The sequence below is a fragment of the Hirundo rustica genome, chromosome 7 (genome assembly GCF_015227805.2).
Source record: "Hirundo rustica isolate bHirRus1 chromosome 7, bHirRus1.pri.v3, whole genome shotgun sequence".
Lineage (NCBI taxonomy): Eukaryota > Metazoa > Chordata > Aves > Passeriformes > Hirundinidae > Hirundo > Hirundo rustica.
In genome coordinates, this window is record NC_053456.1 from 35,090,908 (window position 1) to 35,114,524 (window position 23,617).

At 45.9% G+C, this 23,617-nt stretch overlaps 1 protein-coding gene across 1 annotated transcript in view; it reads left to right on the forward strand.

The window, feature by feature from the left end:
- The first annotated feature begins 642 nt into the window (after positions 1 to 642).
- Positions 643 to 23,617, forward strand: part of NDUFA10 (NADH:ubiquinone oxidoreductase subunit A10) — a 30,209-nt gene continuing 7,234 nt past the window's right edge. Inside the window, exons 1-9 of the mRNA XM_040069814.2 lie at positions 643 to 789; positions 1,609 to 1,777; positions 2,221 to 2,436; positions 2,520 to 2,606; positions 3,548 to 3,669; positions 6,738 to 6,817; positions 9,761 to 9,815; positions 13,281 to 13,366; positions 20,875 to 20,983. Coding sequence (XP_039925748.1) covers positions 688 to 789; positions 1,609 to 1,777; positions 2,221 to 2,436; positions 2,520 to 2,606; positions 3,548 to 3,669; positions 6,738 to 6,817; positions 9,761 to 9,815; positions 13,281 to 13,366; positions 20,875 to 20,983 — 1,026 coding nt within the window. The 5' untranslated portion in view covers positions 643 to 687. The remainder of the gene's footprint in view (positions 790 to 1,608; positions 1,778 to 2,220; positions 2,437 to 2,519; positions 2,607 to 3,547; positions 3,670 to 6,737; positions 6,818 to 9,760; positions 9,816 to 13,280; positions 13,367 to 20,874; positions 20,984 to 23,617) is intronic.

Genomic DNA, 23,617 nt, shown 5'->3' on the forward strand with positions numbered 1-23,617 from the left:
CTATTCCCGCTGGTCCCGAACCGTTCTTTATCCCAGTGATTCGCCCTGCTCTCCCCATCCCTATTCCGGGGGTTCCCGGGTCCCGCTGCTCTCCATCCCTCACTCGGGTCGTTCCCTATCCCGGTGGGTCCCCGTTCTCTCCACCCCTCATTCGGGTCGTTCCCTATCCCGGTGGTTCCCCGCTCTCTCCATCCCTCATTCGGGTCGTTCCCTATCCCGGTGGGTCCCCATTCTCTCCATCCCTCACTCGGGTCGTTCCCTATCCCAGTGGGTCCTCGTTCTCTCCATCCCTCACTCGGGTCGTTCCCTATCCCAGTGGGTCCTCGTTCTCTCCATCCCTCACTCGGGTCCTTCCCTATCCCGGTGGGTCCCCGTTCTCTCCATCCCTCACTCGGGTCGTTCCCTATCCCGGTGAGTCCCCGTTCCGCGTGTTCTCCACCCCGAACCCGGGCCGTTCCCTATCCCGGTCATTCCCCGCTGCCCGTACCTCTCCTCACGCCCACCAGAGCCCTGAGGGCTGTGGGCGTGGCCTTTTCTGGGGGCGTGTCTGGAGGCGTGGTCTCTCCGCGCCTTCATCGCCGCCGCTCCCTCCTGACGTCATCGCCGCGCGCCGCCGCTGTCCGCCCGGCACCGCCTCTCCCTCCTGACGTCATCTCCGCGCGCCGCCGCTGTCCGCTCGGCACCGCCATGTCCTTGTGGGTGTCCCGGCTCGGCCGGGCCGCGACGGCCCGGGCCCGGCAGGGGAGCTCCGGGCCGGGAAGCGCCGCGCTGGGCTCCGTCCTGCCGGGGGTGAGCAGGGAAGGCCGGGGTGGGCTCCGTCCTGCTAGGGGTGGGTGAGCAGAGACAAACTGGGCGCGGAGATACCTCTCCCCGGGGCTGAGCTGTCCCTTGGGAAGGGACAGTCCCAGCAGGGAGCTGGGAGAGGCGGTGAAATGCGAGGCAGACTGGAGCAAAACGCCTGAGAATGGAGCGCGGTGACCTTCTGTTGCGGCTGTGGTCAGTAGTGCTGCGAGAAAAGGAGTGTTAACTAGAAATGAACGCCTCTTTGTGTAAGGGAAGTTGCCCTACCGCTCAGAATGAGGTTTGTGCAGTGTTTATCGGTGTCTGTGAGAGGCTCTGAGCAGGGCTTGGAAAGGCCCTGCCTTCAGCTCCATAGCTTAGGAGAGTCCCTCTTGACACCTTTCAGAAGTCATGGAAATTAAGCCTGGAAAAGGCATCCAAGGTTACCAAGTCCAAACTTGTGCCTACTAAGCCATGTAGCCAAGCCAAGAAATGAAGCTGTAACTCTCCTGAGAGTGGGTTTAGTGTTATTACCTGCTCAACAACAGACAAAATGCATGCAAAAGTTTAATGTGGGGTCTCCATTGGGAACTCTGGGTGTGGTGTGTGTCTGGCTTTCAGACTGAAAATTGTTGCAAGCATCATAAAGTCACCCTAGGGACACCACCTAACCACTGCTTCAGTTGCTAAGCTGAAATGACAGTGCTAAGGTTACTGAGTAAAAGTTTCTTGCATTAGAGCATTTCCTGTGTGTGTGTGTCTGAAACAGCTGCATTTTCAGCTAAAACACCTTTCCAAATCTGCTGATTTCCATGTATTTTCCTCTAGGCAAGAATCCACATCAGTCCTGAGCAGAGCCTGCAGTATGGGTGGCTGGCATATATGTTGGGAGAAAGGGCCAGCAAGAAGTTCACAGAGCACAGCAAAGTCTTCACAGTGGAGGGGAATCTGTCTTCTGGGAAGGGCAAGTTGGCCCAGCAAATAGCAGAAAAATTTGGTATGTCTCACTCTTACTGTTTCTCTGAGAGCTGACAGAGTTTAGTCACGCCTCTTTTGTAGAGGAAGTTCACCAGAACAGCTGTTCTGGACTGGGAAATGCTGGAGGGAATGGGGAGGGTTCGTGGATGATGTTGGCAAGGTTTGGCATGGGGATGTGTTTCACGTCTGTGGGATTTGTTGTCGGTGAAGCTTCAGTTCTAAAGGAGTTGATGTGCTTGCTGTGGTCCCAGAGAGTTTGGATTTTCCACATGGAACAGCTCAGCTTTCCCGGGGCAGTGGCAGTGCTCAGAGTTTGGGTTCATTGCCCTCTGCTGTGATGGACAGAGGGGTTGGGGCTGTTTGGGTGCTGTTCAAGGAACAGCTGTGTGTTCAGTAGCTGAAGAGGCATTTCCTGCAAATGAACACAGCTTATTTCTGCTGTGGGTTTCTTCTCCTTGTCAGGAATGAAGTACTTCCCTGAGGCAGACATCCACTACCAGGATAGGATCTCCGGGGATGGGAAGCTGCTGCCTGAGAAGTTCAGTGGTTTCTGTAACCTGGAGAAGTTCTACACAGACCCCAAGTCTCCGGACGGGCACTCTTACCGCCTGCAGTCCTGGATCTTTGGGAACCGTGTCCTGCAGTATGCCGATGCCTTGGAGCACCTGCTCAGCACAGGTTGGGGAATCATGGAATGGTTTGAGCTGGAGGGGACCTTGCAGCTCTTTTTGTTCCAACCTGGAGCCTGTTCTCCCTTGCAGGTCAAGGCGTGGTGCTGGAGCGCTCTCCCTACAGTGACTTTGTGTTCCTGGATGCCATGTTAAAGCAGGGATATGTCCACAAGAGATGTGAGTTCTTGCCAGCAAAAGGAAGCTGTTTTGCCATAATCTCTCAGAAGTCTGGTACTTTACTTTACTTTTAAAAAGAAACAAAAAATTCCTGCTTGGAAGGTGGGGTTCCTTTAAATATTTAGTGCTCATATGTGAGCAATAATATTCAGTGCTGGGTAGAGCCGGTCTGGTCTCAGTGGCAGTGAGAGGACAAAAGATAAAGGGTACGTTTAATTTGTAAGGAAAAACTGTTTTTCACTGTGAATGGAGTCAAACCCTGGAGTAAATCACCTGGGATCTCCCCCCTGGGGAGATACTTAAAATGCTGTGGGTGGAGTTCTCGGCAGAGTGCTTAAACCAGGTGTTTTGGGGATGATCCTCCCAACCTGAGTGATTTTGTTTGGGGTTATTGGCTCTGAGCTCCTGAGTTTTTGCTGCCTGTTCCTAGTTAATCTGTTCTTTTGGCTGCTCCTGAGATGGAGATAACTGTTTTCTTGACTGCCTCTTGTTTTAGCTGTTGGATTTAAGAGGTGTGTATTTGTTTTTTGCCACCTGCTGTAAGTTGCTGCATGACTTCGAGAGCTAGCTATAATGACCTATGTATGAGGCAGCAAAGCCCAGCAAACCCACAATTTAATACAGAATCCCAGTTTGGATTGTACTGGGATCCTTAGAAACAAGCATCTTGGTTAGAGCTACTGCTGCTTACTGTCTCCAAATGGTGGGGGAAAAGCTGTGGGAAAGATTCCTCTAAACCTGAGTCAGGAATGAAGTCCTTTGATATAACTGGGTTCAGATTCTGAGATCTCAGTGCATGGAACTTCTCTGGAGATAGTTTGTTCTGTAAACTTCCTGAGTTCTGTTGGAGGAAAAGGCTACCCTAAACTTGCTGTATGAGCCAAGAAGAAGAGACTGCAAATACAGAGGTGGGCAATGTGATTTGTCTGTGTTTTACACAGGCCTTGATCACTACAAAGAGGTCAAGGAGATCAGCATTTGTGAGTTGCTGCCGCCTCACTTGGTCATTTACATAGATATGCCTGTCCCAGAGGTGCAGAAGAAGATTCAAGAGAAAGGCAAGGTAATTTGATATCTGGTTATTGCCTATTTATCTCTTATCTTTATTGTTACTTGTCTCTCACAAGTGCTGCCTGCTAATGTCTGCTGCAATCACACCCTGTGTGCGAGTCCTGTGGGGTTTGCTGCTTCAGAGGAGCTGCTTGTCCTCTGACGTGTGAGATCTGTGTTGGTGATGGTGATGACTCTGTGGGTATTCTGGTATGCTTGCATTTAAAAAAAAAAAAGCAAAAATCAACTTATTTTGTGGCTGCATTGATATGTTGTTATTTTGTTGTTATTTTTTGAAAGCAACATTTTGTTGTTGTTGTTTTACGAAGAAGTGTATACCTCTGGTAGTTTCATGTTTGCTAAATTCTGATTGCCACATTTAGTGTAGTGGTTTTAGTGTTTATTCTCTTTTTTGTGGTAGAAGATCAGGAGAAAGCAAAGCAGGCTTAAGCTTAAAAATAATCAAATCATTTTATTAACACACACTAAAAGAATGGAACAGAAAAGTTGGGAAAAAAACTAAAACAAAACAGAATGAAACTCCAAAACACTCTTTCCTCCCCCTACAAACTGTTAACTTTCCTACAAAACAACAGAGACACACAACCTGTGATTTTCAGTCAGCCTCACCATTTAAACATAATCTTTCACCACTTTGGGAGAGGAGTCTGTCTAGAGTATCATGGAGACACTCGCCACAAGTGTCTCATTACAACAGTTTTGTGGCTCCCAGTGTCACAAATCTGTAACCACTGGGAGTTTTGCAGATTGTGCTGTTCCACCCATGAGCAGCCTTTCCCTTGGCTGCTCATGGGCCTCTCAGTGTATTTGGGATACTGTTTAAGAATGCTTCTTCTAGTACAAAACAAGGATTCTTTTCTTCTATCTCTAAAATTGTCTCTATCTCAAAAGAAATAAGGACCTCCTTTTACCCCAGGAGCTGAGGGCTTCAAATCCCTTTCTCTCTAAAATCATCTTCGTCTCAAAGACTGAGATCTCCTTTTACCCCAGGAGTGAGGGGCTTTAAGATTCCTACTTAAATCTCAATCATATTAATCCTCAACTTTGACTAAAACCAGCATTCCCCAAATAACATTAAGATGTTACAAGCAACAGTCCATTTCTCTGTAGTTGACCCCAGAGAAGTCCAGGTAAAAAATGTCCACTTCCTCAATCCTTCTGTCCAATAATATTATCAGTTCTTTCATTCTTGCTCCACTGACTTTATGCAGTGTCTTTTCTATGTCCACTCTGTCTCTTTCTTCTCTCTGTCAGGAAAGGGTTAGGCCTTGGAAGCTCCATGTTGCCAGGAAAGGGTTAAATCTGCCCGGGCCTGCAGTGGCTATGTGATTTCTGCCGGGCAGGGGCAGCAGTCTTTGCTGCATCTCAGATTGGCACGGGTTTCTTCCCTCCACTCTTTTTCTCTCTCTGGAATTGCGAGGGGAGGGGGGAAGAGCTCTGCCGCCCCCTCGGTGACAATGGGGCGGCCTCAGCCTCGACAGTGGGCCCATGGCTGATATCAGGGGCCCGGCAGAGATCCCTCCCTGCTCCGGGGAAGTTGAAAAAAGTAGTTGATGTTAAGCTGCAACCTCTTCTCCTCTGCTGGAAGCTGATGGAGCTGGGCCAGGCCTTGGGGCCAGCTTCCCCGCCCCCCCCTCAAGGGGTGGGGGGGAACAGCAGGACCAACTCGATGTTACCTGTTCAGCTGGCCAGGAAGGGAGAAAAGGGCCAGACCTGCACAAAATTGGTTTATATGGGTACTTCCCAAAGTCACATTTAACATTCTCAGTGGTCAAAGTGGTCAAAGCAGATGCCAGTATCCCAAACTAGCCTTCTGATAGGTCCCTGTCCTTTCTAAAACAGTTCCAAGGTCCTGACAGGCAAAAGCGCTCCACATTCCTCCCTAACTAAAAACCAAATTGTGCCAACCCATGACAATACCAGGCTTTGTAGCTGCCGCTTCAGCAGTGCTGGGCAGGTGACGTGCTGCTTGCAGTGCACTTAGAGGTGATATATTTCTTATTCCTGAGTGCCAGGGCTGGGGCTCCCTGGCTCCTGCTTCCCAGTTGACTGCTTCCTCACACCTGTGGGGTTCATGTGTGAGTCACCTGAGATCATCAGATTCACTTAACTCCATGAAATCCAGCAAATCACTGCTGGGTGACTGTGTTATTGAACTAGTCTTACATCAGGAAAGCTGTAGGGTGCTTTTGAGGAATGGCTAATCTAAGTAAGGTTTGTAATTTGGGGGTTCCCCCCCTTTTTTTGATATTTATATGAGTGCTCGTAACTAACTGTTTGCAGATGTGTTATGAGGATTAAAAGCTGTTGGTCTTTCCTTGTTCAAAGGCTATGGGAAATAACTCTGGAAAACCAGACAGATTAAAAGAAAGCTTTGATTTATTAGAAAAAAAATTTCTCAGTTAAAAAAATTCTTCTTGTATTGGGGGAGCTTGTAAGTTCTCAGCCCTTGTGAGCATGAAAATCGGTGGCATTTTTGAAACCTTTGGATGGAAATTGTTGGTGTAGCTTGTGACTTTTTGGGTCATTGGTAGTGCTCACTCTCTAGGGCTTATTTGGGGGACGCACGGTAGATCAGAGAAATTCCTGGTGCTTTGCGAATGTGGCACTGAAAGTACACTGTGTGGAAAGCAAGCCAGTGAACAGCAGGGATGATACCCCTGAAATTTCACAGGAATTTGGAGTGGGTGTTTGCCCATGCACTTCTCTGAAACCGTGGAAATAGGTGCAAATTTGGCCTCCTTATGCAAAAGGTGGACTCAGTCAGTCTCCTGTTTTCTGGGTGACTATTACAGCTCCCTGGGATGCATAGTTAGCAGGGATGAATCAGTCCTTGGAAAGCTGAGGGCCACTTTAGATATTTCATGGCATGTAAGGAATTCCAAACCCTCCAAATGCCTTAATTCTTTGAACCTTTCAGTGATGTTCATGTGATTCACTTGGATGTTTGACTGCTTATCCCAGAATGAGGCCTTGGCAGGTGGTGGAGCAGCCCTTGGAGTCTGTGCTGGTGGAAAAAGAAAGAAAGTTAATTCCACGACTTTTTCTGTTTGTTTGTAGCCATATGAGAAAAAGGTGTCTCCTTCCTATCTCCAGAGCATTGAGGATGCTTACAAGAGGACCTTCCTACCAGAGATCAGGTTAGTGAAGCAAAATGTTTTGCCTCTTATGTCTTTGAGCAAAAATGTGTGCAAACCTTAAAACCTCTGCCAATATCAACAGGTCATGTGAAAAATTCTCCTTGTGCTTCAGGGTATGGTATTGTGCCCTAATGAAGAGGTGCTGCATTCACAGCGTGAGAACTGTGTGAGTGTAGTCACCTCTGCCATCCCAGAAGCCTGATGCTAGGGTTCCAGGATGAAAATGGGTTCAGGAGTGACGTGCAGAATGCCACAGCTATGGCTGTGTGTATTTGCATGACCTGAGGGGAGAGTGATGCAATACAAGCTTTTCTCAGGGCTTTTTGGAAAGCTTTAGGGCTTTTCTCGCCTCAAAAAGTCCTTTCAGTTGCCACAGAATCCCAGAACGGTTTGGATTGGAGGGATCTTAAAGCTCATCTAGTACCACCCCCTGCCATGGGCGGGGACACCTTCCACAGTCCCAGGCTGCTCCAAGCCCTGTCCAGCCTGGTCTTGGACACTTCCAGGGGTCCAGGGGCAGCCACAGCTTCTCTGGGCACCCTGTGCCAGGGCCTGCCCGCCCTCCCAGGGAACAATGCCTTCCCAATACCCCATCCACTCCTGCACTCTGGCAGTGGGAAGCCATTCCCTGTGTCCTGTCTCTCTCTGGGCTCCCCTGGCTTCCTCTAGGTGGGAAGCAAAAGTGTGTGCCCTGTAAACCCGAGATGAGACAGAGCTTGTCAGCTCTTCCAATTCTTATAAAAGAGCTCTAGGAAAGTTAAAATTGTCCTAAAAATCTAAAAGTAGAGTTATGATCCCTCATAATTCTGGAAGGGAAGCTTTCAAAGGGTATCAGATGAATTAACTGTGTTAGTTCTGGTGTATGTGAGAGGCTGATGTAAATCAGAGTAAATTCCCAGGTGTTTTATAGGCAGCCTGTGTTCCCCTGGTGCTTGCTCTGTCTCCCCGGGTGAATCAGTGTGATGGCTCTGCCAGCTGCTGAAGTGAATAACTTGATGCTGAGCCTGTCACTCATGCAGGCAGGTGTTGCTGGTGTCACGTATGGTCAGTGCCCTCCACCTGTGTCCCCACAGCCAGCACACGGCTCTTGGAAGGGAATGGGAAGCCTTGGGAATGTCATCCCCCTGCAGGCAAACTGCTGCAGTCACCACTGGGGAGAAAACTGCTGCTTGTTCTCTGGATCAGATCGAGCTCCACGTACATCTTGTGATGCTCAGTGAGGCTAAATCCTAGATCCTGCTGGGATTTCACCTCCTTGCTCTCTGTGTGTATGTGGTCAGTAGTACTGTTAGGCAGATCCTGGCAGTGGATGGGCTCCCAGCAGCCTGTCACACTGATCTGTGTCTCTGTCTGCTGGCTGTGGGAGAGCTGGGAGTGTATGAATCCAGCTCTGTGCGCCTCTGGACCTCAGAGTGGCTGCTATCTGGGATAAAGGCAGAAGCCACAGTTGCCTTTAACTGTTTGCTGACACTGGTGGAGGGAGCTGTGTTCATGCCTGGCTGTTACCTCTTACTCTGCCTAGTCTGATTCCCTTACCCCTGGGGATGCCTAAAATCTGGTCTAAACAGGCTAAAAAGAATTGTTATGGACTGCTGAGCAAACTCCTTCATGCTTTCCATGTTGAAGTTTGTTTGCTTGTTCCTTGGAAAGCAGTTTGTTACTGGGCAAAACTCCTGTTATCTTGTGCTGCTCAACTGGAGCAGCTGATGCTGCCTGAAGTGATTTATAGTGGATTTTTGCTTTATAATTGATGCTTTTTTCTAGTTGACTTCTTATGAATGTCTTTTATGTTTTTATTGGTAGTGATTTTGTGAGCTGGGTGCTGTGGCAGGTACTGCCTGGTGATTTGGAACAGACAGTGTTTGGGTTCTGTTTGATTTTCCTCTTTTCCTGGAGCAGAGCCTTAAGATTGGTAATGTTCTGTTTCATATCCAACACTGCTTCCACTGAGCAGCTGTTTTCTCTTAAGGAAAGCTCTGATAATCTGCAGAGTCACTGAGCAACTGTTTTCTCCTAATGAAGCCCTGATAATCTGCAGAGTCAAATCAAGAGATGAGATCAAGTGATTTGCCTGGTGTCGTTAATCCAGTTGCCAGTGCCAGGCAACCTGAAGGCTGACCTCTTCCTTGGGCTGATACTGAGGAGAATCTCTTATTCCAGGTGCCTGCCCCATCTCTAGGAGTGTACAAGGGCCAGGAGGAGTCTATGAATTTTTCTCCATGCTCGTAAACTTTGCTGTGTGATGTTTCATGTAATGGCCATATTGGGCCATTCCAGGGCCTTGCAGGCTTTCCAGCTGGCAACAGCTATTGCTGAATGTGGCTGAACGTGTGTGGTGGGAAAGGTTCATGTAGGAGCTTCTGCTGTGGCTCTGCCCTGCAAGTGCCTTTCCTCTGAAGGCTGCTTGCTGATAAAAAAAGCCAATCTTGTAACCGGGAAACATTACCTTTTAAAAATGCTTTTACACTTACAGATGTTGCTGCCTGCATTTGTATTCTTTGGGCTGGCTCAGCCTGAGTAAATAATGATAAATGAATGCATTCTTCTCCTGAAATGACTCGCAGCCAGTCGTGTACTTGGAAAAAGGAAAGTCTACTGAAGTTCTAGATTAGACTGAAAATTCCACTTATTTTCAGTAGTAGATTGGGCAGCTGTAATAGGTTTAAATGAAAACAAATTCATGTGTGGTTTTTAGTTTTTTTTTTTCAACCGAAGTTATGTAGATATCCAGGCCATTTGCCCTTTAAAAGCAACTTTCCACCTGCAGAGAAGCAGCTCACAGGTGCCACAGGAATTCTATTGCAACAGCTGGGAGCAATCTAAAAAATTATTCTGGTTTGGTGTTTGTGCCTTTTTAACTTAATTTCTTTTCATTTTGGAGCTCTGGGGGAGGATGGGTAGAGCAGCTTTATCAAGGGAATTCAATTTCTGTGTTCTTTGCAGCGAGAGCAGTGAAGTTCTGCAGTACTCAGCAAGTGCAGCTGAGGATGTGGAAAAGGTAAGTTTTGCTTTTCTGGGAGTAAGTTGAATGGATTTCCCTTATTTCAGTGAACTTTCTTGGAGGGTTACTAGCAGGATAATGGAAGTCTTTGCTTCACCATCATTAACTTTTCTCTGTTGCTGCTGTTCTCCAAGGGAAAGAGCACCAAGGTTTTTGAGACTCTGGACAGGTTTTGGGCCCATTTCAGTTCTAGGCATATATCTTTGTTAATAACAGTAATATGATATTAACTGGATGATAGTAATCCTACATGGAAGCTTGCCAAGGAACCATCCTCACTTGGGAGGAGGGAGAGAATTGTCCATGGGCTGTCTCCAAGGGCTTTTTGGGTCTTCAACTTAATGAGGTGAAATTTTTGCTCTACTTAATACACAGCCCAAACTCCCTCTCCTTCTATGTTATATGCAGTGTGATCTTGGCAGAAAATTGAGTTTTATATATATATATGCAGTAGCCTGTACCTAATTAAGCTTATTAGCATATTCAGAGCATGCATTTTAATATCTAAGTGACCCTTAATCAGAATAAAATTACTTTTTTTGCCTGAGGTATCCTTCGAAGTTCTGGTTATATGATTGTGTGAAGCAGAAAATATTGATAAGGACTTCCTCTGGTCCTAAAATTAACACTCCATCCCCTCCCATAGGTGCACTGCTGCTTGTCTCTAGGCCTTTTGGTTCCCTTTATAAGAACAGGGTTTTGTTCCACATTCTGGGTCCTCTGCTCTTGTGGATGGATTTTTGAGTGCTCCTGCACTTGATAATGAAGGTTATCATTAATAACCAGTAGACCTGTGAGGCTGTCTGGGTTTATACCCCTAAAAAGGGGCTGGGGGCTTCAGTGTGACAACAGATAATAAGTAGAAAAATATACCAAAAATCAGGCTGAAATGAACAAAAAAGCTGAGGTTGTGGTGTGAATTTAGAGAATCTGGAGCAATTAGTATTATTTTTTCTGGATAACAACATAAAAGCAAGGATAGGAGTTGAGACCTGTGGTGTTTCAAGATGGGTACTTGGTGAATTAAAGGGAAGTTGGGAGGGGGTTTAAATGCCTGTTTTTTTCCCTGTCCTTTCTGGACACATCTCCAAGTGGTCAGAATAAAGTAGGTTGCTTCCTCCCTAGATTTTTTTGTAGTAAACCCCCTTGCTAGAGATTTGATTTTAATCCTTTAAATCAGGGTTTAAAGTCAGTCTAAAGCTCTTATTGTTCAAGGAGTGAGTCTCCCGAGCTCAGCAATCTTGTCATTGCTCTAAATAGGGTCATCAGATGCACCAGAGGAGTCCTTAATTTGCTTGGACAAATCTGGACTAGGGGAAGGATTATTATTTGGAAGATAAAGTACAATGCCCCAGAATGATTAAGGTTGGAAAAGACCCTGTAAGATTATCCAGCCCGTGATGTTTTCATTGTCGTTGTTGGGTGTTGGTGGTAGGTATTGGAAGTTATGGTACTTGGAGGAATTAATTTGTTTTCCCTCCTTTTCTGTTCAGATTGAGTTTCCTTTTAGGATGACACAGCAGAAATTTGGAAATAATGGTTGGCAGGAGGGCTTTGGCTTGTAAAGATGTGTGTTTACACAGGTGCATCCTCTTGACAGACAGCAGTATTCATTAGCCCACTCCAGCCTGTTTGCTTAGGGATTTGGGAACTGAATTTTTTTTTGGGCCTTATGGTTTAATAACTTTTGGTTTGCTCAGAGCACATATACACAGCTTAGAAATGATTTTTTTAAGTGTCCTAAAAAGGTCAGTTGGGGTTTCCTGTTGTAATTAACTTTGATGTTGGTGACTGAAGGTGCAATGAGTGCTGAAATGAGCTTTATTAGGATGTTTCACACTGGTTTAGCACGGGGGTAAAACGGGGAATACAAAGTTAGCTGTATGTTTAATTTCTTTTAAAGCCTTTGATACTTGCTGCTAATTCCTGGGGGATAGCAGGGCATTCCTTATAAATTAAGAAGTTGTTCTACTGTTGTAGTTGGAAAACTGATGCCAGAAGCTGATGTTAAGCAGCTGCTAGGAGAGAGATCTTCTGACATGATGATAACAGTGAGCAAAACTAATTTGGGTACAGATTCCTTTCCCCCTGTAGCATATTGTGAGCCCATTGTAGCAACTCTGTTATCAGAAGCAGAGAGCTTCCAAAGCTTAGCTGTGAAGTGGAGAAGGAATAGCTTTTGTTCAGCTTGTCAGTTAAATAATTCAAAGCATTAATGGATGTTTAAACTAGCTTACCTTACACCTCTCTTTCTCTTGTCTTGGAGTTGTGTTGCAGCAGTTTGTGCCACAAAAGTGTTTATTCAGTCATGTCCAAACCATTTTTTTCTCACCATGAAAGCATAGTTCTAGTAAGAGTGGATCTTTATAGTTGAGGCTACTTTGTAAGTGGTAGTAGCTGGGATTTAGTGTTTGCAGGGAATAATTATAATGGATTTAGTGTAAAGAATACTAGGATTTTTCGTTTCTCATTCTGTCACTTCATTGCTGATATGTGCTCACCTGTCAGTGGGTTGACAATGTGCCATCAGGAATTTGGTCATGACCTCAGCTTTATCCTTGCCCTTTGGAAAAGATCTCTGGAAAGGGATGTTTGGAGTTGTAACAATCCATTCCTTCCCAGGTTGCTCCAAGGTGCTATCTCCACCTCATCAGGCAGCTGAAGTGCATCCTCCTGACACCAGGGCAGGTTTCACTCAGCTCCAGGCAGCCAGGTGTGATAAGCAATTACCTCCTGGAGCAGCAAAGATCTGTTTTCTGGTGGAGCTGGGCCGTAAATGAAGCTCAGACCCGGAATTGATAAGTTTGGGGATGCTGAAGGAATGATTTGCTGAGCTGGCATTGCTTGTTTGAAGGGTTCTGAGCTGTGAGTGTGCCTTTCCTTTCACGCACGGGTGGGTCCTGATGGCTGGTGAAATCCTGAGCCCTTGGACTGCAGCTCCCGCAGGCCTGAGTTTTCCAGCCTGAAAACAAACAATGTGAACCACACAACACCTGCTCCCCTGTCTGTCTCAGGGAATGTGTTATTGAGCCTCTCCGGGAATAAAACCAGCCAAACTTAATTTTTGTACCAGAAATTAGTTAAATTTAGACTTGCCTCCATTTCCTCCTCATTCTCCCTCAGGGTTGGGGCTGTCCCTTCTTTGCTTTTCAGCCTCAGTAGCAGGTTAAGGAAGAATGGCTCGGATCAGGTAAGAATTTGGCAACGTGGCACCTCTCAGCCAGTTTATTCCCTGCCATCCAAAGCTGCAAGCACAGGATGTTAGGAGATCCCCTCACTTGTGTGCCCAGTGCTCCTGGCAGGGTCACAGCCTCCAGAAATAGAACTGGGAGATGATCGTGTTATCTCTAGACATTTGCCTTGTTACTACAACTTAGCAGTGAAGCCTTTCTCTTTTGTTTAATAACCTCTTTTGATTATTTCATTGATATTTGGATCAAAAGCTTTCTTTTCTGATTCCAGGTAATTGAAGACATCGAGTACCTAAAGTTTGACAAGGGGCCATGGACAGAGCAAGATGATGTTTCTTTCCATCACTTGAGACTTTAGTAAGTGTGATATCATCCTGCCACTGGGCAATTTTTAGCATCAAATCCCAGGGAAAATGGTCAAAGCCATGAGTTTTTAAAGCTGGGGCTATATTTCGTGATAATGGTGCTTGGCACTGGAAGGTGGTGTGGCATTTTTGCTGCTGATTGATGAGATAGGAAGCTCTAGACAAGCTTGAGTGGTTTTTGTCAAAGATCCTTGGCTGCCCAGTTGGAAGAAATCATACTCAGAAAGTGGAAAGTGACTTGTTGGAATAGAATTTAATTTGATTTTTAATAATTCTTTGCAAGTGCACCATGTTTAATTTCTGTTTTGATTATATAAAATACAAAGATTATATATACACTTGTACATATACTTATGTATATACTATATATAAAGAACATACTTGTATACATTGTATATAAAGAATATTCACTTGTCAGGCTGGTAATAGCAGAAGCGAGACAGGCTCCCCATTTTGCTGTAACTTCATCTTCAGATTGAATGTGCAGGTGGAAGTTTCAGTATAGTTACATTTTTAAAACAAAATTTAAGAGTTACATTATATTCATTTTCTGGTGATCTCACAGGTTTTTAGACTAATATCTGCCCCCTAAGGTTGTATCTTTGTTACAGGCATTGGACTAGCAAGCTAAACTTTTTTTGCAGACTTGTGATATTTCTTACATTTTACTTTTCTGTGCTGTTACTTCAAATACCTCTTAAAAATAGAGATAATGCTCCTATTGTATGGGTTTTCTATCAAGGAGTGAAGGAAGATTGCAGAAGAGCAGTGCTGGGTGGTGTCTGAGAGGAACAAGTCATGATTTGGGTGCATTTTATGTATCAAATATGAGGTTTCTTTGTGTAGTAATTGGAGGGTAACATCTGGTGACTTAGGCCTTAAAAAAATCATCCCAATCAGACTTCCTTTGAAAGAAGAAATAAATTGCTTGTTTTCCTGTAGCTCCACACTAGTGCAGGTATTAGGAAAGGGATATTAATTGTGGTGAGTAGGAGGGAGTTGGAGGAAACCTTACAATTAGAGCAGTGTGTTAAGATACTGTATGAAAATTCTATTTCACAGTTTTAGAATTGCTTTAAGGACTCAATTTTTCCTTGAACCCTGGAGGAGGGTGAGAGAGCCTCTTACACAAGGCTCTTGTCACTGTAGGTAATATGAAATTATTTCTTATTTTGGCAAAAACGTGGGGTTGTTTGAAGATCCCAGAATGCAATAAACTGCTTACTTAAACGACAGAATCAAAATATCCTACGTGGAAGGGACCCACACTGAACATCGAGCCCAGCTCCTGGGGTTTGCTTTTGAATCTTTTTCTGTGCTGGGCTGTCAGGGCATTGATATAGGGGTGACAACACATCCTGTGCCAATCTTGAGCTCATGCCTCACTCAGCTGAGTGAGGGAATCCTGGGTAACGTCTCAGGCAGTCTGGGAAGAGCCTCCTTGTAAAAATGTGCGTGTTTGGACACGATCTTCCCCTGTGGTAACCCCAGAGACGCAGATCATCCGTGTTGGAATTGCATGCTGAATTCAATGGCCAGCCCAGGTGTGAGTCCGTGAACCCTAAAGTTGATTCTTTTCTCGCTTTTTCCAATGCCCGAGTAGCAGAGAGCCCCTGGTTCCCACAGATGTGCAGGTGTCCCATACCTGTGTGAATTTTTCCTTTGGAAAGTGGTTTTCCTGCAGGTGCCTGGTGCCTGCTCGTGTGCTGGCACGTGCTGCCCTCTCCTGGGTGTTCCTGGGAGGCTCCGGCAGCTATTTACGATCGTTTAGGTTGGAAAAGCCCTCTGATTAAAACATGGAGTTCACCATTCCCGCAGCACTGCCGAGCCTGCCGCCAGCCCGTGCCCCAGGTGGCACACGCACGTGGCGCTGGAGCACTTCGAGGGGCAGTGACTCCACCCTGACTGTTCCAGTGCCTGACCAGCCTTCCAGTGAGGAGATTGCCCCTAATGCCCAATCGAAGTTCTGTCCTGTTTGGTTTTCCATCTGCAATGGCTTCCCTTGCTGATGTAATAAATACGATTCACCAAATTCGATAAATCAAAATTTTGGAATTTTACTGAGAGACAAAATGACAGTCTCGGACAGCCACAATTAAAAGGACAGCGTCGAGCCTGGGATCAGCGCTGGGTGAACGCGGTAACACACTCTGTCAGTATGTCACCCCCCCAAGTTCACATTTCTGGCTTGGAGCAGTCTCTTTTTATACACTGGATCACTGAGAGAAACTCGGGACTCCGAGGTTCCCTCTTCCGAGGCAGCCTCGTTAGACATTCATGTTCCAGTTCTGGTGTTTTGAATGGAGTTGCCCGTGAAGACAATGTCTTTAATCGTTGTGTCCAGGTGCTGTGTGGAGATGTTAATTTCAGGAGGAGACGCATGAGATATCGATCGGATGTAATCATGGATGTAATCATCGGGTTCTCCAGGCTTCCATCTCCCGTTTCCGTTGTCTTTGTTCTCCCTTTAACGATTCCCAGCAGAGGCATCCTCGTGTCCCTTTTTCGGGTAATTCCTATCATAGTTTCCTCGTGTCCCTCTTACGTCTTTTCTGGCAAAAGAAATTCCTGCACCCTTCTCTGGGCAGCTTTCGTCTGAGTTAACTCTTGGTATACTGGATTAGAAACAAAACTTATATTTATAGGGGTTGAATTACACCTTACATCTTTTAACACGAATTAACTTTAGGACATATATCACACTGACTTTCCAGCTCCCGGGGCTGCGTCAGCCCCGCTGTTCCCTTCCACCATCAGCTTGCCCCCAGCGTGTTTGGGGGACTGGGATGGGTGAGCAGGGCTCAGAGAACTTCTTTAGTGCACACGTCTAGGGTCTAATGCATGGAAACCCCAGCGGAGCCTCTGAGTGATTAATGCAAATTAGCCACTAATCAAACCGGTTAGCCGCACCCGTGGGCAATCGGTTGCATAATGGTCCCTTTTATCTCCCTGCCTGCCCTTCAGTGCTCTACCTTGCCCTGACAGCATGGCTGTGGGATCCTGATAAAAGGTTAAAAAAGGCTGCATGTGTGGCTTGGAAGTTGGAGGGGTCTTCCAGGTGATGTTCTTCACGTCTTCACTTCCTCTCTAAGTGCTGAGTCCAACAAAAACCATTCTGGCTTTCACAACGTCTTTTAAAATGTCTCACTCCTCTGCTGCCACCGCACTGTCTCAGGCGCGTTTTTATCTGGGCCCTTCCAGTGACATTTGTCCACACGTACTGCAGAGTAAATCACGTCTGAGATGAGGAGCTGCAGGCTGTGTTACTTTATTTACTGTGTTACGCCTTGCCTGTGTTACTTTATCTGTTCCTGGGGGGAACTTGCTGCGCTTGTTGCGTCAGACAACTATCTGCACAGCTAAACCTCGTCTGTCCCTGCAGCTCCTTCAGAACCCAGGAGTGAGGGACAGAGACCCTGCAGCTCTGCTTCCCGGTGTAATTTTGATTATCAAAGGGAAGAAGTATCCCTGTTTAAATGTCTGATTGCAGACAGCAGGACTAGAGGGGCTGGCAAGATGTGTGTTGGACCTGGCTTTGAAACTTCTGTCTTGGAGACTCCAAAAATCTCATTAACTATTAATTGTAAAACTTCTGGCGCTACAAACTGTTTTCTTTGGCACCTTGGTTCTCTCTTCATCATGAAATCACGGAATCCCAGAATGATTTGGGTTGGAAAGGACCTTAAACCCCACCTCATCCCTCCCCTTGCCACAGGCAGGGACACCTTGCACTATCCCGAGGTTGCTTCAAGCCCTGTCCCTCCCATCTTTTTGCTGCTCTGCTGTCCCATCTTTTTCTTTTGTGATTTCTCTTTGCAGTAGCTTTTCTAGGTTTGACAAGCTGTTGTTGCACCTTCTCCCCTTTTCTTGCAGACCTGCTTTTTTTGGAAAGTGTGTATTTTTGTTGTTGTTCTTGGTATTGATGGTGAGTGTTTGCTCACCAAGGGAGTAGCTGTGCCTCACCTCGGCCATGCCATGCCTGTTCTGCCTGGCCAAATGAGGGAAATGGAGCCCCTTTGGCAGAAGGAGGAATATTAATTTCATCTATCAAGACAGAACTTACCTTGAATGCTTTTGTAGTGTTGACTTTTGGGCCAGTAAATGCTTTTAGATCTCTCTTGTCGCTTGAGATTTTGTGCCAGCATCAGGCGTTGAGATATCACAGCCCAATCTATGGAAACTCAGGTTTTTTTGTTGGGTTGCCTGGTTTATTCATTTTTTTTCTAACTGGTCTCCTGCCCTTACCCACCCTTGCACCTTTGGCAAGGTTCATCAGACCTTGGTTCATGGTGTGTGTCCTGCTGTGAGCTGCCTGTGGGGAAGCAGGAATTCCTCCTCTAAAAAGAAGCGGGAATGTGTCAGCCCTGATCCTTCTGTTTGTGCAGTTGTGCTGGGTGAAGTATATGAATTACTGTGTAATAGGTGCTTTTGGAGAAGAGATGAGTTATCCATTGCTGTAGAGTACTTCCAGGTGGGATTCCTCTGGAAGAACCATATTTAAGAGTGTTATACGAGCTAAAATTTTATGTTCCTGAAGTCTTGGGAGCACACAGTCACTTACATGCTCTCAGTTCCTTTTCAAATATGACCTATTCTGAAAGTTAAAGGTGCTGCATGCTGAGAACTCCTTCAGGAAAGTCTGGTAAAGTGTCAGAAAATAAAAAATAATGATAATTTTCTGCTGGTGGAGAGAGAGGGAAAACGAAAGAAACATAAAAGGTGCATGTAAGTGCTTCCTGCTGAGCACGGAATTAGTCCTGGCAAGTGGCTGCGGTTTTGTGGTTAGACGTTATTGTGGTAGGTGTCTTGGGGTGTGCTTTTGCTTGGCATTCCAAATTATTTCTGAAGGTGCAGAGAACACGGAGATTGGATAAAATGATGGTTTAAAGAAAGCTTTCATTATTTTCTTATGTGAAGAAGTTTTGGTTAGCAGCAGGTTTGTCATTTGGCCCTTAACTAAAATGAATTGTGCCTGGGGGTTGTCCTCTCCGAATGGCCTCTTGACTGAGTTTCAGGAAGGAAGGGATTCGCTGCAATCTGGGTGACCACGAAACCTTATTTCTGTGTATAATGTTGAGCCGGTTTTGCATTATTTGATTTGTGGTGAAGAGGGAGGAAGGAGGCAATTCTCTCTGAGAAGCTACCTCTAGCTTCCTCCGTGCCTCATAAAACCAATCAGTGACTAATTTGGCATATCGACACCTTGTTAAACCACTGGAAAGCTAAACGTGCCTCTGTGAACACACATGTTAAAAATTGGAAAAAACCCCCCCAGGAAAGTCTTTCCTTCTGGCCTGGGAAGAGGGGTAACAAGGAGGCCCGGCTCCCCCTTGCACAGATGAAACTTGCAGAGCACTAATCCTCTCTTGAGAGAAAAGGACAGAGTGAAGACATGTAGAGAGACAACATGAAGACACTAAGGTCAATGAAGGAGGAGTCAAATGCTAGATGGGAGGAGAAAGAGGAGATTGCCTGTGTTTTAGGCTGAAATTCTTTCGTAAGGCCATGGTGATAAGACTGTGATGTACTAGTATATCCCTTTAATTCATGGAAAACATGTACGGGGAGATGAAGAGTGTTCAAATTGCAGATTTGAGTAAAGGCATTTGTGTTGAATTAAGTAAATGTTGAAGTAGCTGTGATCTCATGAGAAGCTTGAACAGAGAGAGGAGGGATGAGATGAAGACCTGCCCCCAGGGAGAGAAGAAGACCTCTGTTCCCAGAGATAAAAATTACCTCAGAGAGAGATGAAGAGAACCTTTGGTTCTGAACAGCTCATCTTTAAAATGGTACTTCATGATTTCACATGGCCCATAAATGCAGCTTTGGGAAGGCTGTGTGAAATGGGAGGGGCTTCACAAATGCAGATTCCTGGGCAGCTGCTATTTGTGAGAATTAAAGCCATGAGAGAATTGTTTTTCTTGTGGGGAAGTTTCAGCAGCGTAACAAAAGAGAGTCCTCTCCCTGAGAGAGATGAAAGACTATTTCCCTCTCCCTGATGAAAGACTATTTTTAGAGATGGTACACTGACCTTAGTTCCAAGTTTTGTCTCTATATGTTGTCAGTGAGAAGGGAAGGAAGTTGTGGGGGGGAGGGGGAATTGTTTTGAAGGCTTTATTTTGATTCTTATTAATTATATTTTCCCTCTTGTAGTAAGGTTAATAAAGCTTTCTTTATACCCTTTAAAGTTTGAGCCTGCTTTGCTTTTTCTTGTAATCCTATCTCACAGCAGAAAAAGAGTAAATAATTCTGGTGGGCACTCAACCCATCACAGATGTTATGCTTTATATGTGCCTGGACTCCTTTTTGTGCCTTCCAGCATTTTAAATAATATAGGAAGCATCTTTAGTGTTGATCCTGATCTTGGAAAAAGGCATTTATCCTCACCTTCTCCCATCTGAACTTTGGCTGGATTATTGTATTTCCTCACAAATCTGTCTGTGGTGGGATAATTCACAGTGTGAGTATCAGGACATGTTAGCAAACCAGTTCACTTGTTGGAACTCTTCACTGTTGGGAGGAAAGGTCTCAAAATTTATGATTTGGGGGGTAAAAATAATTGCTTGAAGATGGTGAACTTTGCTTTGCCCAGGCCGTGTGCTTGATGTGCGTGTCAGTATTTGCTGAGAAATGTAATTCACTGAGGACAATCCAATTTGCAGAGTTTCTGGTGTTGGATTTGGGGTTTGGTCAGTGCTGGCTGGGAAGGGATGTGTTTTTGCCCGCCAGCCGCTTGCAGGTGGCGCTGTTGGCCTGTGGATAACCACAGGCAGCAGGAGGCTTTCTAGCAGTTTCTCAGGCATTTTAAATTCGGGATATCTGAAGTGCTGCTGCTGTGCCGAGTGGATTGGTGGTGGATCCCAAGATCCATCACTGGAGCCGCTGCAGCAGCTTCCTGAAGGTAATCCCAGGCAGGATGGTGGCGGCACTGCCTCCTTCCAGACCCTCTCGCTGTCTCAGTATTGGTCCATTTAGGATGGGAATTTAGCAAGGTAGTGTGTGGCATTCAATAAAACCACTGGTTTTTACACTGCTTTTATAGAAAAGCAAAAAAGCCAGAGGGGATTCATGGAGAAGGGTCCCAGGAAGGATGGAGCATCTCCAGGGAGGAAGAACCTGGGAGGGGAAATGGCGAAGCGGGAAGTTGGAGAAGGAGCAAACTGGAGGCAAGGATTGAGGGGCGATACAACATAGATTTGTGAGAAGGATGAATGTTTGGAAAACAGCCCAAACCTTTGGAAGCTTTATTTAACAGAAAAGCAGTTCTTTAATCATAGAATGATGATTATGAATCTTAGAATGGGTGGGGGTTGGCAGGGTCCTTAAAGCCCATGCAGTCCCACCCCCTGCCATGGGCAGGGACACCTTCCAATGGATCAAGTTTCTCCATCCAGCTTGGCTCAGAACATTTCCAGGGGTGGGGCAGCCACAGCTTCTCTGGGTACGATACTTGGCTGTTGCTGGGGCAAAGTGTGAACTGAGTGCTCCTTTTCCCCTCAGTGTGCAGGACAAGGCTGGAGTGCTGGATTCTGTGTCCATCCCACGCTTCATCCCAGAGATCACCATTGGCGGCACCGAGTACGACAAGATCTACTACGAGTACCGAGCGGTGAGTGCTGCTGCAGACAGCTGGGGGACACAGCCAGGGTACTCCTCACTGCTGGGGATGGCCGGGGGACATGGCCAGGGTGCTCCTTGCTGCTGGGGACACCCTGCCTGCCACCCTCCTGCCCACTGCTACCAGGAACTTCTTGCATTTTGCCCAAATCCCCACCTTTTTTGAAGTCTAGCTTCCTCCCAAGAGGAATAATGAAGCAAGTGGTTTATCAAATGGTTTATTTCATAAGCTGATTTTCTTTTATTTTTTTTTTTTAATATCTTTAGATGTAGACTAAAGGATAAATGGTTTTCATTTGTTTCTTTGTCTTGTGCCCTGATGAGTCTGTGACCTCCGAAATCTAAAATAATCCCTTAAGTCAAACAAGAAAATTGGAAACCCATGGTGACTCCTTATCGAATGCTGAGGGAGGGGGTGTTTTTTTGAGGAGGAATGAATGCTGCCTTGCTTCCCCAAAGTGCTGTTGCTTTAAATAGAGTGTTTCTGCACATGGGCACGCATCCAAAGCCTGTTGTGCCCAGTGCTCTTGTACACCTCATGCAGGCTCCCACACAGGGTTTTAATTAGCTCCTGCCTTGCTGCTTCTGGAGACAGCAGCTTCCAGTGCCCCCGGAGCTCTGCCCTGGTGCCGCTCAGTGGTTCCCTGGCATGGGGTCCTCTCCCCCCGCACAGGGCTTTTGCCTAAGGCCCAGGTATTGGAAAAGCTTGTTGGAGAACTTGTAGAAATGATGATAATTAATTCTGAGTGGCCAGAGTTACAGGTGAGCCTCTCTTTTCCAGTTGAGCTGAAATCTTTGCCACTGCATCTTATTATTTCCCAAGCAATCCCGAAGATAAAGGGAGGAATATACAATATAAATTGTTAGAAACCATGATTTGCATAATCCAAATACTATAACTTTTCTTTTCCTGATAGTGTACAGTCTCTTACTGAGATTAAAACGTAAGTAACAGATTTACGGACTTGTTTGGAAACTGAACTACCAATGTTTTCTTCTGGAACAAGCAGAATATTCCACATAATTTGTTCCTCGTCAGCTGGCTGTGTAGTGGAGAAGTTCCTGGGTTCACACTGTTCTGCCTCATTTGAGATGTGACTTTTCCAGCTTGTAAAAGGAGCTAAAGCCAAAGGTTAAAGCAGCAGAAAGCATCTGAGGTTGTCTAATGGGTTTGAAAACTCCCTGCTACAGCTGAGAAATTGCTCTCAGAATTTCCTCCTCTTTGCTGTCACAATCTTAAATCCAAATCTTCAAGCTTGGGCTCAGGATTTTTGGAGCCCTTCCCTCCAGGAGCCGCCTGTGCTGTGCAGCACAGATTTGAGCAGAATCTGCTGCATGCCTCATCTCTAGCACACAGCATCCATCTGCACTGCCAGTGCCTTTCTTCCCCAAGATGAGAGGGCTTTTTTGGGGCTGAGATGTCCCTTTGCTCTGTGGAGCTGGGAATTACTGAGGCTGCTTGACACACAGCTAGATGTGACCTCGGTGCTGTGTGCTGACAGCCAGGGGTGAGACTTCTGAAAGCCTTTTTTCCTCTGACTGTATAGCAGCACATCCCTCTTTTTGCTGGCAGGAAACTGAGAATGTCCTGGCTCATCCAGTAACTGGCTGCCAGGAGAAATTTGTGACTTGCCTTGCAGATGGAGCAAAGGGATGCTTAGGAGTAGGAATATGGGTACCTGGGAAGGAAAGCTGTGCTGTTGGATTGCTCTGCTCCACGCTAGTTAGTTGACAGCTGAAGCTGAGCAAAAAAACCATTGCCAGAATATAATCTCCCTTCTACAGCCTTGTTTGTAGGCCCTGATTCAGGAAAGTGCTGCGGAAAGTGATAATGTCCTTTGGAATCGGGAGGAGTTGCTTGTTTCAGGAAGTGTTCTGTTAAATTTAGGCTACATTAATACTCTTTTTTCTCCCTTCTGAATGCTTGGATACTTGTAATCCTTCTGTGTAATGGGGGGCGTGCAGGGATGCTGCACAATGCAAAAGATGCTGAGTTTTCCTGTTTTCCATCAGCTACTGGATGGGGAAGCACAAAGCCAGCACCACCTGCTGTTTTATGTTCTGAGGATTGCATTCTTTGCGCTTAAACTTTGAAGATCTAGGGTTTTTTTTTTTACTATCCAACTTTGTTTAGCAAATGAGAGGCTGAATTTTTTTCTCAGGCAAGGCTCCTGTGCAGAGGTAATCCAGCAAGAGGCCAGCTAGCTCGGGCATAGAGAGCAGATGAGCTTCCAGACACCCAGATTTGGACTGGGAGGTTGTTGGGTCTGTAAAAAGGGAATCACAGTCCCCTGCCTTGCCCCATGTCCGTGCAGGGGTGGTCACAGCTGTGCTGCCACTTTGGCGTTTGAAGATAAAGGGCTTAGGCTCACTTGTTAGTAAAGTTTAGGCTGACTTGTAGGTAAAGGCTTAATTATGGGATAATTACAGAAGTTTAACTTTTCCTTGTGGGAAATGCGTGCTTTTAAAGTTGCTGTAATGATGTTTACCACATAAATACAATGATTTGCGTAGGGGATTTTTTCCCCCTGTAACTACTCATAAATCCTTGATCTCTCCAATAGTCAGCAAACTGCTGTGCTTTTCAGAGCTCCATGCACACAATTCATGCTGCCCTACTAATGGT